This window comes from Falco naumanni, chromosome 8 (assembly GCF_017639655.2).
Source record: "Falco naumanni isolate bFalNau1 chromosome 8, bFalNau1.pat, whole genome shotgun sequence".
Taxonomy (NCBI): domain Eukaryota; kingdom Metazoa; phylum Chordata; class Aves; order Falconiformes; family Falconidae; genus Falco; species Falco naumanni.
In genome coordinates this window covers 64,960,099-64,975,114 of record NC_054061.1, presented here as the reverse complement: position 1 = coordinate 64,975,114, position 15,016 = coordinate 64,960,099, and the positions used below count along the sequence as shown (strand labels likewise).

At 37.0% G+C, this 15,016-nt stretch overlaps 2 protein-coding genes across 5 annotated transcripts in view; both read right to left on the bottom strand.

The window, feature by feature from the left end:
* AOX1 (aldehyde oxidase 1) overlaps positions 1 to 5,175 on the bottom strand; it is a 45,091-nt gene extending 39,916 nt beyond the window's left edge. For 3 of the 4 annotated variants that reach the window (XM_040604754.1, XM_040604755.1, XM_040604756.1), the window contains exons 1-2: positions 3,807 to 3,964; positions 2,653 to 2,710 (exon numbers count right to left, since the gene is read on the bottom strand). In XM_040604754.1, coding sequence (XP_040460688.1) covers positions 2,653 to 2,710; positions 3,807 to 3,866 — 118 coding nt within the window. In that variant the 5' untranslated portion in view covers positions 3,867 to 3,964. Of the gene's footprint in view, positions 1 to 2,652; positions 2,711 to 3,806; positions 3,965 to 4,559 lie in introns of those variants that run through there. The other variant, XM_040604757.1, reaches the window with a different exon arrangement.
* A 2,473-nt stretch (positions 5,176 to 7,648) lies between these two features.
* SGO2 (shugoshin 2) lies at positions 7,649 to 14,991 on the bottom strand. The gene is made up of 2 exons (XM_040605011.1): positions 9,772 to 14,991; positions 7,649 to 8,093 (listed from the first exon to the last, which is right to left on the bottom strand). Exon 1 carries the CDS (start codon positions 14,365 to 14,367, stop codon positions 12,403 to 12,405), a length of 1,965 nt encoding a protein of 654 aa, XP_040460945.1. The 5' UTR covers positions 14,368 to 14,991; the 3' UTR covers positions 7,649 to 8,093; positions 9,772 to 12,402.
* Positions 14,992 to 15,016: the final 25 nt, after the last annotated feature.

Sequence of the window (15,016 nt, the reverse complement as noted above, 5' to 3'; positions counted from 1 at the left end):
GCTCGAGGCCATCTTTTTTTCCTGAACTGCTAAGGAACATAGAATTGTTTTGGTATGATAGCATACATATCACAGTCCTTTCTATGCTGGATTAAAATTTTCAGTGAAAATTAAGACTGAAGCTAAGGAATGATATGACCAAAATTTCGTTCTCAAGAAAACAGAAAACTTGATCCTGACTTCTTTTGGAAGAGGAGCAAGTTAGGACAGAGAGAGGAAATGAAAAACAGTCTTCCAAGTGAAAATATGCAAGGAAGATGTATAATGGGCTATATATAAATAGCTATGTTTTAATAGCTAAGACATGTAAATAGCTATATATATGAAGTTCCAGTGGAACACTAAAACCAATATCCCAGTTTTTCTCAGAAGGCCCATTTATATTAACCTTGCATCTCATCTGAAAGATCATACTTCTGAGAGAAGTGCTCACTTCTATGAATCTGGAACAGTGGCCAACCTGAAGCTGTGAATTGACAAAGCTGATTTAATGTTATAGAGCCACCAAAGGGAAGATGCCTCACTCCTCATTTCTTCCTCCTCTGCTGTCCTTCTTCTTCCTGACGTTATCTGCTTCAAAACCCAAGACCTTGTGCATCAAGTGGTTTTCTCACCAGTCCCTTCCATGAACAGACTAAAGCAGGGGTCCTCAAACTTTTTAACTAGGAGACCAGCGCGCGGATGAAGTGGCAGGCAGTCATCTGTGGCTGCTTGGTTTCCCCCTCAAGCCCCGGCGGGGGGAGCAGGGGGGTGTCCGTAAATACCAGGGGCCAGATTGAGGACCCTGGGGGGCCGTATCCAGCCTGTGGGCCATAGTTTGAAGACCCCTGGACTAAAGACAAGCTGACCAATTAGTGACCTAGTCCCTAACCCAGCTGAAAGCCTTTTTCCTGGGTTAGTTTCCTGATGGCCTAAGGAATGTAATTAGTACACAGAGAGGTCTGAGGAACAACACAGCTGGCACAAGGTGCAGGAAGAGAATTGTCTACCAGGAGCTGGGAATAGGGGAAGAGAAACAGGCCACCTTCTTTTCACCCCACATTGTCAAAAGAAAAAAAAATTTTGTCAATGTGAGAGTTAGCATTCTTCACTTGCAATAAAGCTTAGAGATGCACGTATGGCTTTAAAGCCTTATCTAAGCTCTACCACTTTCTCCACTGTAAAGTGCTTTACTGAGCCCTTTCGCAGACATCCTAAGCTGTCAGATAAACCAAATACATTTTAAGATAGTTTCTTTCCTTTTTGCACTCCTGTTTACTTGTTAATTTACAACAGGCCTTTCAGTTATTAACAGTGGTCTAATGTGCCAATTCCTATGACATTTAGCCTCAAAAAAGATGACAGGGGAGGTTTAGATTGGATATTACAAAAAATTTCTTCACCAACAGGGCTATCAATCATTGGAAGAGCCTGCCCAGGGAAGTGGTGCAATCACCATCCCTGGAGGTATTTAAAAGACATGTAGATGTGGCACTTATGCACATGGTTTAGTGGTGGACTTGGCAGTGCTAGGGTAATGGTTGGACTCAATCTTAAGGGTCTTTTCCATCATAAATGACTCCATGACTCTACAATTCCACTTTTTATAGTCCAATGGAGTCTGAAGTTGTTCAAATTACCGAAGAATAATTTCATCAGCACCAGAACTACAGCAAGCAAGCTATTCTGCTACAGACTCCTTATGACTGACCAGTAACAAACATGTTTTGACTTAACTTTTTCTTCTGAGACAAGTCTAAAAACTGTCTCTGGTGTGAATTCTATAGTATACAGTACATCACTTGTCCTGTGAGGGTACATTTCACAAGACAGTATGGGAAGCTGCAAAAAGGAGAGATTCTGCCCTTCCACACAGTTGGGCCCTGCTCCTGGCTCAGTCCCTACAAGTATCCAGAACATTACAGAATAGCCTCATGAGCACTGGGAATAAACTTGTGGCACAGCAGATTTTGGTAGCCTAAGAACAGCTGAGAGCAGACACACGGTCAGGCCTCTGAAATGGTGAAGTGAAGGAGAGAAAAGATCAGAGGAAGTGCTGCACAATTTGTAGTAAACCAAAAGGCACTGAGCTGTGGACTGAAAACAAAACAGGAGGAAAGAACCTTGTTTGCAAAGACAAAACTGGCAGGGTGAGAGCTCTAGCTCTCCCTACTTCTGTTCTGTCTACTTAATTTATTTTTTTTCTCTTTAAAAAACACACTTGTTCATATTTACTTAGTATTAAACCTGGGTTTTGATTTTAGAAATCTGTCTGGAGTTCTTATCATGAGAAAAGAGAGATTACCTCAAAATTCCAGCAGACTCAGCATCTCATGACAAGATCTCCCCTTTCCTGGGAGAGAGACTTTTACAAAACTTGGAGACTACTATTCTGTCAAGCTTTATGTATACTGGCCAAAAAGTTCTTAGGTTTCTTTATGGGCGGAGAGGCTGATGACATAACTTTGTTTAGGGAACTACACTAAAAATACAGCAGCTCACTGAGGAGTATTTGACTTAAGAAATACACATAGTTTAATACGATTGCTTTATCTTAAGGGAGTCACAACTTCCCTAACCTGGTAAATCACATTTTAATTAGCATTTATGAGAATTCTGCTCAAATAAGACTTTCAAATGAGTGATTTAAGGGAACAGACAAGAAAAGGATACGTCTCTTTCTCAGGTAAGACAACAGCATTTGTTCAGGATCAGCATTTTTCTCTATTATCTGCAGGAAGAAATTAAAACCAAGGTTTAACCATGGAATCAAGGCTTTTCAAAAGACAGGGCTCATACTACATTCCCACAAAGCCAGAAGAAAATCCTTCTCTGGCTCCCTCTCATAGAACTAGACTAATTGCCAAAGACCACGGGAGAGTTTGGGCTGTTCTGGAAATTCTGTCTCAGCCAAACACTTCCAGGAAAGAAGTGCCAGGGCACCTCGCAACCACTAAAAATAACTGCTGCTCAGTGGAAGGTCATACTGAGGGAAGTTACCTTCAGCCACACTAGAAATAAAAATGAAGACCTTTGCTAAAATAGAGGCAGCATAGCACAAAGAATTAATTAATTGCAGCTTTCAGAGTCTCCCTGGCACTTTAACACACTGGGATGAACACTACAGGAAGCCTGTAAGGCTGTCAGCAGGAACCAGTTTTCTTCCAGCCTTATTTATATAAACTTTTACCAACAACAGAGTGCAACAGAAATGCCTAAATTCTTGATTGATTACAGTATTTCTTATTCCATTGCTTAGAATCAGCTGGTTCCTTCCAGTTCACTGAATCAACAACCAGTTTAATTTTGATCTTTCAGTATTATCTTTACACTGGCCAATAGTCCATATTTTGGCACCCAAGTCTTGCAGTCTCTCTGTTGTGCCTCTGAAAACCTGGTACTTCTTCTCTGATACCATCAAAGATGAGAAGCCAGGCACATACAAATGAAAAACTAGTTTGCTTACCTACCAGATTTGATACCAGTTGGAAGTTCATTTCCCTTTTATGTATTTTTTCCCCCCAAATGCAACAGAGCTGGCTAAAACGGAATGTTGTAATCACACCTGTCCTCTGCTTCTTCTCGCCTTCTAACAGCATTTGCTGTATGCAGAAGATCATTAGCTAAGTAACGCAATACTCGGACGCTGTCTCGCTTCTTACTCAGCAAGGAGGAGATGGGAAGAAATGCTTCTGGAGGCCTGTGTGAGGATTTGGTTCTAGTCCCATGAGGAAGTCCGAGGAAACCAAATCTATGCCTACACCCTTTGGGGCTACTTCTGGAGCTGCAGCCCCCCTTTCTTCACGCTCCTTTCGGGGAGCACTTACCTTCCTCCCATTTACATAGAAAATCAGGTCGTCAGCCCCAGCCGCCCCTTGCAGAGACATTGCACCCCTACCCCGGAACCAGCAGGAGCTCCCGAGCAGCTGCAGCAGCTGCCGCTGGTGACCCCTCGGCAGGCAGGGCGGGGCCGCGCCGCAGCGGGGCGGGCACGGCGGCCGCGGGCGGGGCTGGGGGGGTCCGGGCAGCCGCCGACGGAGCGGAGGAGTATCGCAGCTGCGGTGCCCCGGAGAGTTACACGCCGTTAGTTCTTCACGTTTAGAGCTAACCGCACCATTTAGTTACTGGATCCCTGTAAGGTATATTCAGACCTCACGCCTTCTCAAAGGACATGCACGTTCCTCCAGAGCAAAACGGCCACATTAGCAATGAGCACTGTTGCTACTAGCAATAAAATCTCCAAAGGCAGTTTTGAACTGTGATCAAATCAGCAATGTAGTGATCGTGAGCCAAATGGGAACTGTGCATAAATTTGCACTCGCAAAATAACCGGCTGTAACTTTCAGGTGTTAGAAGCATTTGTAAGGGCTACTTGTGCAAGTGAGGGTTTATAGACTAATAAATATTTTCCTCTTCCTGGTTTACCTAAATATGCAGAAGTAGTTTTCCTACAATGTCAAAACAATCAAAATCGTTATTAGAGGTAAACTAAAATACTAAAATATTAAAATGTAAAAATAATTAGATTGAATAAACATGAGAAAAGCAGCTTTGAAGCTATAAAAATAAGTTCAAATTACCTGATGCTCAGCAAAATAACCTCGATCCCTGTGACAGCCACAGATTAATTTTTATCTCAAATATCATGAGCTTTTTTCTGGCAAGAACTTAAAATATACCAACTGACCTGGTAAAACAGGCATAGTTAGTGAAGATTCAACAGGCAATGTAACATTATTTATGCAGTACCTAAAGCAGTTGATCATTCTGCAGAACAGTTAAAAGAAGTGCATCCTAGAAAATAACAAAGTATATTTCTTCTCTGTACAGAACACCAATTTGAGCAACAAAAACAGTTAAGGATGGAGAAAACAAGGAAATAAGGGCAGTAGCAACAATAACATGATTTCAGAGTTACTTAAAGTGACTTCTGCACATCTTCAGGTCATTTTCTTTATCCTCTGTTACTTTGAAAAATACATACACTAAAAGGCTTGGAAGGAACTCAGGCATAAAGCCAGAGGCCTTATACTTTTATTGAAAATTACATGCTTTTTTTTTTGAACACCCTAGCAGTCAAGCTGGTAACACCTGAGGCTGTGTGGAACAACACTAAAAAACAATGAAGACCACCTCCAAAGAAATTATTTTTTTCTGAGAAAATGAAGCATGTTTCTTGCTTCTGTTTCTTGCTTTCAAACCTCAGACAACAGAGAGAAACAACCATTTAAAAAAAACACTGTGTTTTGCTGCTGCAGTGCCAACACGGGGAATACAAGTTGTAACAGATACTTCTTTTGGATTTCTAATGACACAGCTGGTGATGTTGACAAACAGTAAAAGCTAGCAAGAACATTTAAATTAAAAAAACCCCAAACAATTAATTACACTTGGTAAAAAAATACAAGAAAAAACTATAAAAATATTCTATGTGTAATTATTTTTTAAATAATATTGAATCAGGATAGAATCTATCTTCCCAACCGTTTCTGCACCTCTTCATAATGGTCTTGCTAATGTAGTGACATAAACAGCATGTTTCAGAAAGAAAAAAATCTGTTTGCCAAAATGTCTCAGATAATAATTTTAACAGCTTTGTTTTGCAATACAGATGACATTACCTGGGTGATAACCTAAGTTTCGTATTGGATGAATTTTCATGCTGATGGAATATTTGTTTTTCCTGTGAGGTTTTATATGAAAACATCTTGCTCTCCTTATTGCTGTACTTCTACAGTCTTTGCATGGTCTCTGGAACTGGTGACCACAGCTAGAGAAGCTCTCTGTTTAGGGGATAAAGGTCCCCTATGTAAACTACCTTGCTTGTGGCGTATTTAACTCCATAGACTGTCATACAGGATCTTGAGGAAGCTTCCTTGGAGCTACAGACTGTCAAAAAACCAACAGAAAATAGTTGTGGTATTACTTAAATATTCGTAAATAAAGCTTTTGAGCCTCTTTACTGTTTATGGTTATAGTTCAAGACTTACATGTAGAATGGACACACCTGAAAGCTATATCCAGGAATACACTGTGATATTTGTAACTCATTTTTCTGTCAAAACACGCAGCCGAAATTCTGGCAACTCACAGAAGGACATAGGTTCCCCTAGTTGAACTCCATGAGATTCCTCTTGGCCCTTCTCTGGTCTGTCTAGGTCCCTCTGAACAGCAGCACAACCATCCAGTGTTTTAGCCACTCCTCCCAGTTTTGTAATGACTGCAGATTTCTGTAGACTGCACTCTGTCTCATCATACAGGTTGTTAATGAAGATGTTAAACAGTACTGGCCCCAGCAGGAAACCCTATGGAGCTCTAGTGTTTTGCCTTCAACTGAGCTGTATGCCGCTGATCACAACCCTCTGGGACTGGCCATTCAGCCAGTTTTCAACCCACCTCACCATGCACTTAACTAACACATACTTGGCCAGCTTCCCCGTGGGATGTTATCAAAGATAATGCAAAAAGCCTCACCAAAGTTGAGATAAACAACATCCACTGCTCTCCCCTCACCCACCAAGCTATACGTCTCATTGTAGATGGCTATCAGTTAGTAAAGCATGATTTCCCCTTTCTCAATCAATGCTAACTACTTCCAATCGCTTTTTTGACTTCAACATGTGTGGAAACAGTTTCCAGGACTATTTTCTCCATCAACTTCCCAAGTTACAATGGAAACTACAATGAAGTACAAAGAGTACAGCTTTGTATTTTTTAGAGTACATTATAAATTGAAAAAGTATCAGTTACACTTGTTAAAAAACATGTAAGATATCAGACCAAAGGTCTAGCTAACCAAAGAACTGGTCTCAGAACATTTCAGCAGTGAATGCCCTTGGAAAATGTATTAAAAAAATTAACAAAAGGCGTAGTAAGGCTTCTCCAGAACACCCTTCCACCCTTCAACAATTTGCAGTTTCGGGACATCCTGTGCCAGAAATGGTGTTTCTGGTAATTCCTCATAATTTTTTTTCCCATTAATTTGTCCAATTTTTAAGCCCATGCAAACTCATAACATCTACTCTTGTAGTAAGGAATTCCTCAGCATAACTGCACCCTGTGTGGAGGACCACCTTCTATAACCAAAATAAGTCATCTTATTTGTATCTCATTAAAAATGAGCTATGGCTATATTGGTTGCAAAATGAACCTAAACCTTATCCAATATAACCTAAAGTTATGTTGACTGTGAGCTATAGCCTGCAGCTGGCAGCAGCTATGATTCAGAAAATGCCAGAAAACTGCCAGCTGACAGCGCATTATGAAATGCAGAAGTGATTCATGTGAATCCAGAGGGGAAGCAGTACAAAAACCTGATAGCCAAATGGTACGATGTGGTTGTATTAGCTACCACACTAGCACTCTCTAAACTGGAATCTCAAGGTGGTGCTTTGTATGGATCCTATCTGCTATTGAATTTCTATATCAGTGCTATTTTCTTTCTGGTTGCCTCTAGCACATGCTCTGGACACTAGACTTCTCTCTACTGTTCCTCAAATTTCAGTACGATTCTGTAAAATCCAAAAGTCAACTATCAAAGAAAAAAAAAAAAGAAAATAAAAGAAAAAGAGACTGTATCTATTTCAGTAGAGTTATCAAAATTTGGGATGCTTGTGTCTGTTCCAAGCAGCACAGAGAAATGGTTCTACTCATGGTAATTATGAAAAACTCACAATAAAATTCCCAAAGGTGATTTATTTTTAATTCTTATTAAACTGTACAATTTTCTAACAAATTAAAAAGTGCTGCAAACCCTTTGAACATTTATAAATTACTGACCAGAAATGCAAACCACAAGAATAGAGCCTAACCTGTATCTGCCTTCCTCAGTAAAGGTTTCTGTGTCCCTTATGTAGGGGCTCCTTTCCAGGAAATTCCACTTTGGAAGGCCTTTACTAATCAAAGAACAGTAACTACTCGATACTGCTAAACACATCTATATATAAATATATTTAAGATTGTACCCATTTTAGAAGTATTGTTTGTACAGACAATAGCCTTGTCTTCTTCAAATAAATTTTTGTTTACTTTTAAAACTTATTTTATTTTTTACTTTATAGACTGGTGAATCCAGAAATTGTGTATCTGTAAATGGATCCCCACGCCTTAATTTGCTGTAAACAAAAGAAATAAAAGACATCATGTGTGAAAATCACCAAGCACCTGTGTAACTATAATTGTAATAATGATGTAATTATAATAATTCCAAATGGTAAATACACTCAATGGAAGTTTGATACACTAAAGGAATTAAAGTTACAGAAAATAAATGTCTGAAATAGCAAGACATAGATAACTACCATTTTCCAGAATAATGTTAAAAGTAGTCTTTTTATGTGGCCTGTATCATATTAATATCTGAGTAATCGTAACTGATTCCTGTAAGACAAAACTCAAAAATTATTTAAACCAAAAGCTTAACAGCATTAATTTAGGACAGTATACTTGAAAATAAAATATAAATAGGAGACAATAATCTAAAATTTTGAGTGACAGCCACCTTTTTTTCTGTTATTAGTTACTGTCTCTCTCCAGAAATGCACAATCTTATCATTGTGGGGTAAGAGGAGAATGTGTCTATATCATAGTAATACAGCATTTTGGCATCCAATTCAATTTGTAGAAGAAAAATATAATTCTGATCTCTTTGCATTTCTTTTACAAGCTATCTAGCATAAATAGTTCTGAAAAAACAGTGGTAACGTGAAAATCCACTTCCTACATTACTTTTAGCTCCTATTTATTTTCAGTTGCATTGCTTCAATTAATTGTTTGCTTACTTACAGAGGTACACAAAAATGTTTTGAGGGTATATGAGAACACTGCTAAATTTTTCAGTCTGTGGATTTATTTTCTTTTCCTCTCACAGTTTTATCAGAAAAGGAAGACACTCCTTTTACACTTTTGTCATAAATTAAGTTGCTATAATCCTTTCACTCTCAACACTATTAGGGGGAAATCTTTATACCATCTTTAACTCATTAATATGCATTCTACTAATATACACACAACACAGCATAAATTTTCTTTAGATTAATATTATACTTAAAAACCCAACACCCAAACAAAAAAAACCCAAACAACTTTGTGGCAAAAACCTCTCAGAATATTTTCAGAAGTTACCAACTTAAAGGTCCATTGGGATTTAGAACTACTCACCTAAATGCAAATATATTAGTTTTCTTAATAGTAGCTTGGCTTTAAAATTGTATTTTAAATTTTAATAATTATTACACAAATTTATGTCTTGTCTTTTAACAATCTTGGAAATCCCGTGCCACTAAATTAGCAAGAAACACTGAGAGGTAAATAACTAATTATTAAATTAATATATCTTAAACTGAAATTATTTCCTTTATTAGATACAGCTAGTTAAAGCAAAACAACTGAATTCTATAATATTAGTGCACAAATTATCTTGCCACTCGACAATGTTACAAGGAAATTAATGTGGTAGAAGTTTACATTTAAATGTAACCTGTACAATTATCCACCTCTAAAGGGGTTTATATCACGTTAAACATTAAGAATTCACTATTATTCACTACTAGTATGAAATGTTATATTATATGCTATATTTGAATTTTGAGACTTGAGTACTGTTTGTGTTTTTGGCACTTGGAAAGCCTGCCACGCTAACAGGAAATGTTTTATATCAACACTGAAGTATCTTTGCAAAAGAGATAGTTGAACTGTTTATTTGGGTGGGCGTTTTAATAGCAAATCTTTACTGAGGATAGATAGTTATGTACTCCAACAAACAAACAAAAGCCCTGATTTATGTATACCTACCGGTTTAGATTGGGTTCTTTGTAGCAAACAGTGGCTTTTCCTCGTCTAGTTGGTGCTGCCAAGTTTTCTTCTAAAGCTTTGGGGTATTTAGGTAGGGAAGTGTGAGATCCTGTACTAGTATTTCTCAGATCTTGCAAAGCCTTTCTCCCTGTGAACACAGTAGTTTATATGCCTTATTTAAAATATCTTCTGAATCATTAAGTGAACTTTCAATTCATAATCAGTATTTCTTTATTCAGGTACTTTCTTTCTGCTCCTACTCTAAAGATGCTCAATAAAAAATGGGACGCAGGGAAGGGCATACATATATAATCTGAATATTCAACCTGTGTAACAGTTCTCAAGTACTGCATTTTCCAACTTTATGCCTCCTCTTTGGGCATATGTGCATAAACTGAGCATAGCAAGGTGATTCAGTGAGCTTCCCTCTCTTCAAAACTGCATACCACCAAAGTATTTACAGTGCCCTGTGTTTTGAACCACTGACTGTGTCCAAGCAGAATACTCCATAAAAAAAAGTAACCAGCCTTGGCAGAAGTACTGTTTATGTCAGCTTTCTATAATCCTTTAAAACAAATTCTGAATGCCAGACCAAACAATCAATATTTAATTTGTAGACAAATATTTTGATAACTTGGGAGAAATACTGAAATTATTATTTAACACACATTTCAAAAAGTTCTAAACCGTTAATAGATCATAGTCTTTCTGAAAAGCACTATAATTTAATGTAGACAGCAATCCAAGATGAAATACATAATCTTAACCTGTATTCCTTGTAAATTCTTCCAAGAATGTACATTCCTCACTGATACAGGTCAAGTTTTAGAACTACTGCATCCAGATGAGAACATGAGAACATGTAAAATGTAATTTTTCAAAGGAACTGAATTTAAAACTCTTACCTTTACTTGTTGAGTTTGAATGCTTTACCTTAGATCCTCTGTGGCAGCAAAAGGAAGCTATTGATCTCATGAAGGAAATTCACAGGCATATGGGATAAATGATGAATTTTTTGTTGTGTCTGTCTTGAGACTAATAAATTATATCACTTTACATACCTGTCAATTTGCACAGTCTAGCATACACACTCTTAAATCATAGTCAAGCTGATAGTGCTGAGTTACTATTGCCCTGCAGTAGAATTCTGTGCTGAGATCAAGTGAAATGTCTCAGTCAGTAGGACTCAGTTTCATCGTCTTCTGAAATGTGTTGGCAGAGACATAAAGTCAGAGGTTCTTCATTGGATTTCTGCTAACTTTACTTACAAGAGACATATTAAGGTGATTCTGGGCTGCTTGCAACAAGTCCCTTGGAAGACCTAATTTGCTTTAAACGAGAGGGCTCTCCAATCACAAAAAAACTCCTAAGTCTGGCTGCCTCACAAATCAATCTTGATTTGTACTAATTTTAAAGTGAAAGTAAATTGTTATTCTGAGCTTTTCCTAAAGCTTAAGGTTAGAGATCCCTTTAAGCAGTAAGAGTTTTGAGACATCTATGACACCGCATTATTTAGGAAAGTTGGATGCCTTTGAGTGTGAATATTTATGTTCACATAGATCTAACTATATAGAGACTTTAATTACAGTAGACTTTCAGGTGTATTTCTTAGTACAGCTCAAGGTAGTGATCAGAGGAGCTGGTATTATCAGAAAAGATGTCATTTCCTTGCTTTCTTTTAATTCAAGGTACAGATTTGGATGTAGGATACAAAACTGAACAGCTTTTTGAACTAAATGGATGAAGATCAAATGATTAGCTTGCTTTTTATGTCAGTAATCTTCGATACTGATCATAAGGGTTTACTGATTTATCGTTAAAGCCAATAAAAATATGGGATCCTTTTACTATCTTCCAAAGAAGAAACTGAAAATTAAAAGATGCAAATGCAAATACCAGGAGTGATACCTCACACAATGGTCTAATGTCTATTCCGTTGTCATGTAAAAGAGGAGATTTTTTTGGCCATTGTGTCCTAGATTCAAATTAAGCCAAGGCAGTATTTGCTTGATAGTTTGTGATTCAAAGTATTAACTTGAACTAGAAAACTAGTCTAGGTGTTGGGACAGAGACAATGAAGTAAATAGGAACTTGCTGAGAATAAACGTGTTTACAAAATATATTTCTCATGCTACAAAACTTCAAAGTTACATTCTAAAGCATATTTAAACTGTTGCATAGATGTGTTAGTCATATATTCCTTTAGCTCCTTTACAGTAATTTCATTGTATGATAGAAGACTCTAAACTTATCTTCCAGACTACACTAAAGTTTGATTATTTTCTTAATTTAATGTATCTTCCTCCAAAAAAGAGGTTGTCACATGAAAGTTTGCTCATGGATAGATTCTAGAGAAAACCTGCTCAAAGTACTTTTTTTAGATCTCAGAATTCTTGTTGAATTGCAGTGTTTCTAAAGAAATACAAATGAAATCTTTAAGTCCAGCTATGTTCTCCATTTATGAAAGATCAGTGTAGTTTGCTCTTTTTTTTCTGCTATAAAAGCTCAAGCTATTGTATCTTTTCTATCCCCAACTTCATGAATTCCATCACATTCTTTGAAAAACAAATAAACGCTACAACTATAATTGCTCCTCAGAATGTAGACTACTTACATCTGTCCAAATAAATGTCAACTTGAAATGTACTGGAAAGTAACAACAATATTAGTTACAATTAAAAACGATACCGTGACTGATACATGATATAGAATATGAATAATCTTAGTCATTTTCAGTCTTACCTTTTTCCACTCCTGTTTCATCACTCTAAGCAAGCAATAATAGGATAGTATTAAGAGAAGATACCTTACCACTGTTTCAGGCACACCCGTACACTTACCATGACAAGGTGTCACAGTCTTTTTGTTAGTCTCTTTAGAAATATGATCCAGCTTTTGTTCTGCTTTTCCAGAATCCAGTGCTTTATGATGATCATTTCCCTCACATATTTCAGAGTTTTTCAGCATAGAGAAGTTCATGGAAGCATTATGGTTATCAAGATCTGGGAGCTTCACATTGGAAAGACCTTCTTGGGAAAAGCTATCTACATTTAGTGGCATACACTTGGAACACTGGACCGGTAAGAATTTTAAATTTTCTGATTTTTGAACTGTAGACTTTAACTTGCTCATAAGGGAATCTGTTTCATGAGGGACTTCCTCGTTATCCAAAATAGTCTGCCCACCCTGATCAATATGCCTGAAATGATTTTTTTCTGGTGTGGTCTCAGTAATATCAGAACTAAATTTCTGTTTGTGCTTTACCTGATTATCAGGAGAATTACTAAAGTTAAGGGGTTTATGTGCCACTGATGAGGAATCTATTTTCTCTAACATACTACCATTATCACTGACTTGTTCTTTAGCTTGTGGTATATTCATAGCTATACCATTCTGAGTAACTAAAGCTACCTGCATTTGCCAAGTTTCAGTTATTTTATTTCCATGAATAGTCTCTGCATGAAATGTATCCTTATTTTTTAATTCTTCACTTTTACAAGGTGAGAACTGTGTAAAATTTTCTTTTGGTATTACATATGTTTTCTGGCTAGCCTTTGCCAATGTATGTTTTAATCTGCCTGGTGAAAAATGGCTACTCTTTTTGTCTGCTTTGCAAGTAATTTTACGAATGCTGTCATGTTCAGTTTCTCCACTTTGTTTGTAACTACCTTTTTTGTTGTATTTTATCTTTGTGATATTCTTCTGGTCTTGTTTTCTCTTGTTATGCCGGTGTATCTCTGTTTGAGACCTTTTGGAAATATATTTTCCACACTGCCCATTTTCCTCTCTACAGTACTTTGCTGTGTTCATTTTAGAAGGGTTTTTTAAGGTTTTCCTGTTTATTTTTCGTCTATGTTTCTCATTTGTATGCAGAAAGTCCCACTGTGAAGGCAATATATTAGGAGTATTATGTTGGAATGGTACATTTTCACCATAATAAACTTCTGGTGGGATCTTGTGGATAGATGAGTTTGAGTCTGCTTTTTGTGCTTTGCTTTCCGTGTCTTCAAATGTTTCTGAGAAGGTTTCTTTATTTGTCTTCTGTTTTCCTGTACTTACGAAGGTAACCTTGTATGTCCTCCTAGTATCTTTAGCTTTACGTGGACAGTGTTGTGGTTGATAATATTTGCTGGTATTTAGCAAACTCTGCTTCCCTACAGAATTTCTGGTAGGCAGCTGTTCTGTCTGACTATGGAAAAGTTCAGTTTGTGAGTCAGTAGTTTTTGAAACTTCACTATTGTCAGCCCTACTTTGCCTTTCTTCTGCATAGAAAATTGAACTGACTTCAGTCTTACTTTTAGTTTTCTCTTTATCCTTCTTTGAACATTTTACTTTTCTAAAATTTGCTAATACTTTATCTGAATTGGCATTACTCTTTTTATTTTGGTGTAATCTACCTGTGTGTTTTGCTGTAACTGTGAGTAGTTCACCTGCATCACTGGCAGTCAGCTCCATATCAGCATCATAAACAGTTTCTTCAGGCTTCATCTTGTCAGTAAAAAGCAGCTTCTTAAAATCTATGATACTTTCATTGCTGAATTTAACAGGTGAAGGAATAATGTGAGCGAAGTCACTTGAACTTTTCTGCAAAACCATGTCGTTGGTGTTGACACTGTTGACACCATGATGAGGCAAATTATTTGAGCTACATTTTTCATCAAAATCTTTTATATTAGGTTGAGTTTTTGACTTAGGAAGTACTGCATGTTTCTTTCTTTCAGTCACTTTTCCACAGAATGGCAATGAACTATTATTACATTGTTTTGTAAGCTCCTCAGACTGTCTTAGAGATTGTGTATTTTTGACACGAGTCAGGAAGGCATTATTGCAAGTTAGTTCTGTGCATAATTGATTTTCTGTAAAGAGAAAAATTTCAGCAGCTCAGGGAAAGAAACAATGGAGCACAGTTATCAGAATAACATTACTGAAGGCTGGACCAGAAACACGGAAAATTTCAAACTGCTTTTCTTTTTGTGAATATACACATTCTGTGGTTGGTCCTTAAAAATGTAGTTAACTAGAATTAATATCATATTTTACCAAAGCTGGACTTTTGAAATTGGGTATAACTAAAAAATGTATTTTTCTATAACTACTTCAGTTATTATTTGGTTATCTTATCAAAGCTTTATTCTGTTCAAATTAATTTTGTTACATTTCAGCTGTGTTATTTCAATGACTATTATTCTACAAGTGATTGTCACGACTTCTATACTTATGCATGAGCATTCTACTCCTTATTAGT

Bases quoted from the DNA above. Each gene is read 5' to 3' on its own strand.
- SGO2 (XM_040605011.1), bottom strand. From the start codon at position 14,367: ATGGTTTTGCAGAAAAGTTCAAGTGACTTCGCTCACATTATTCCTTCA.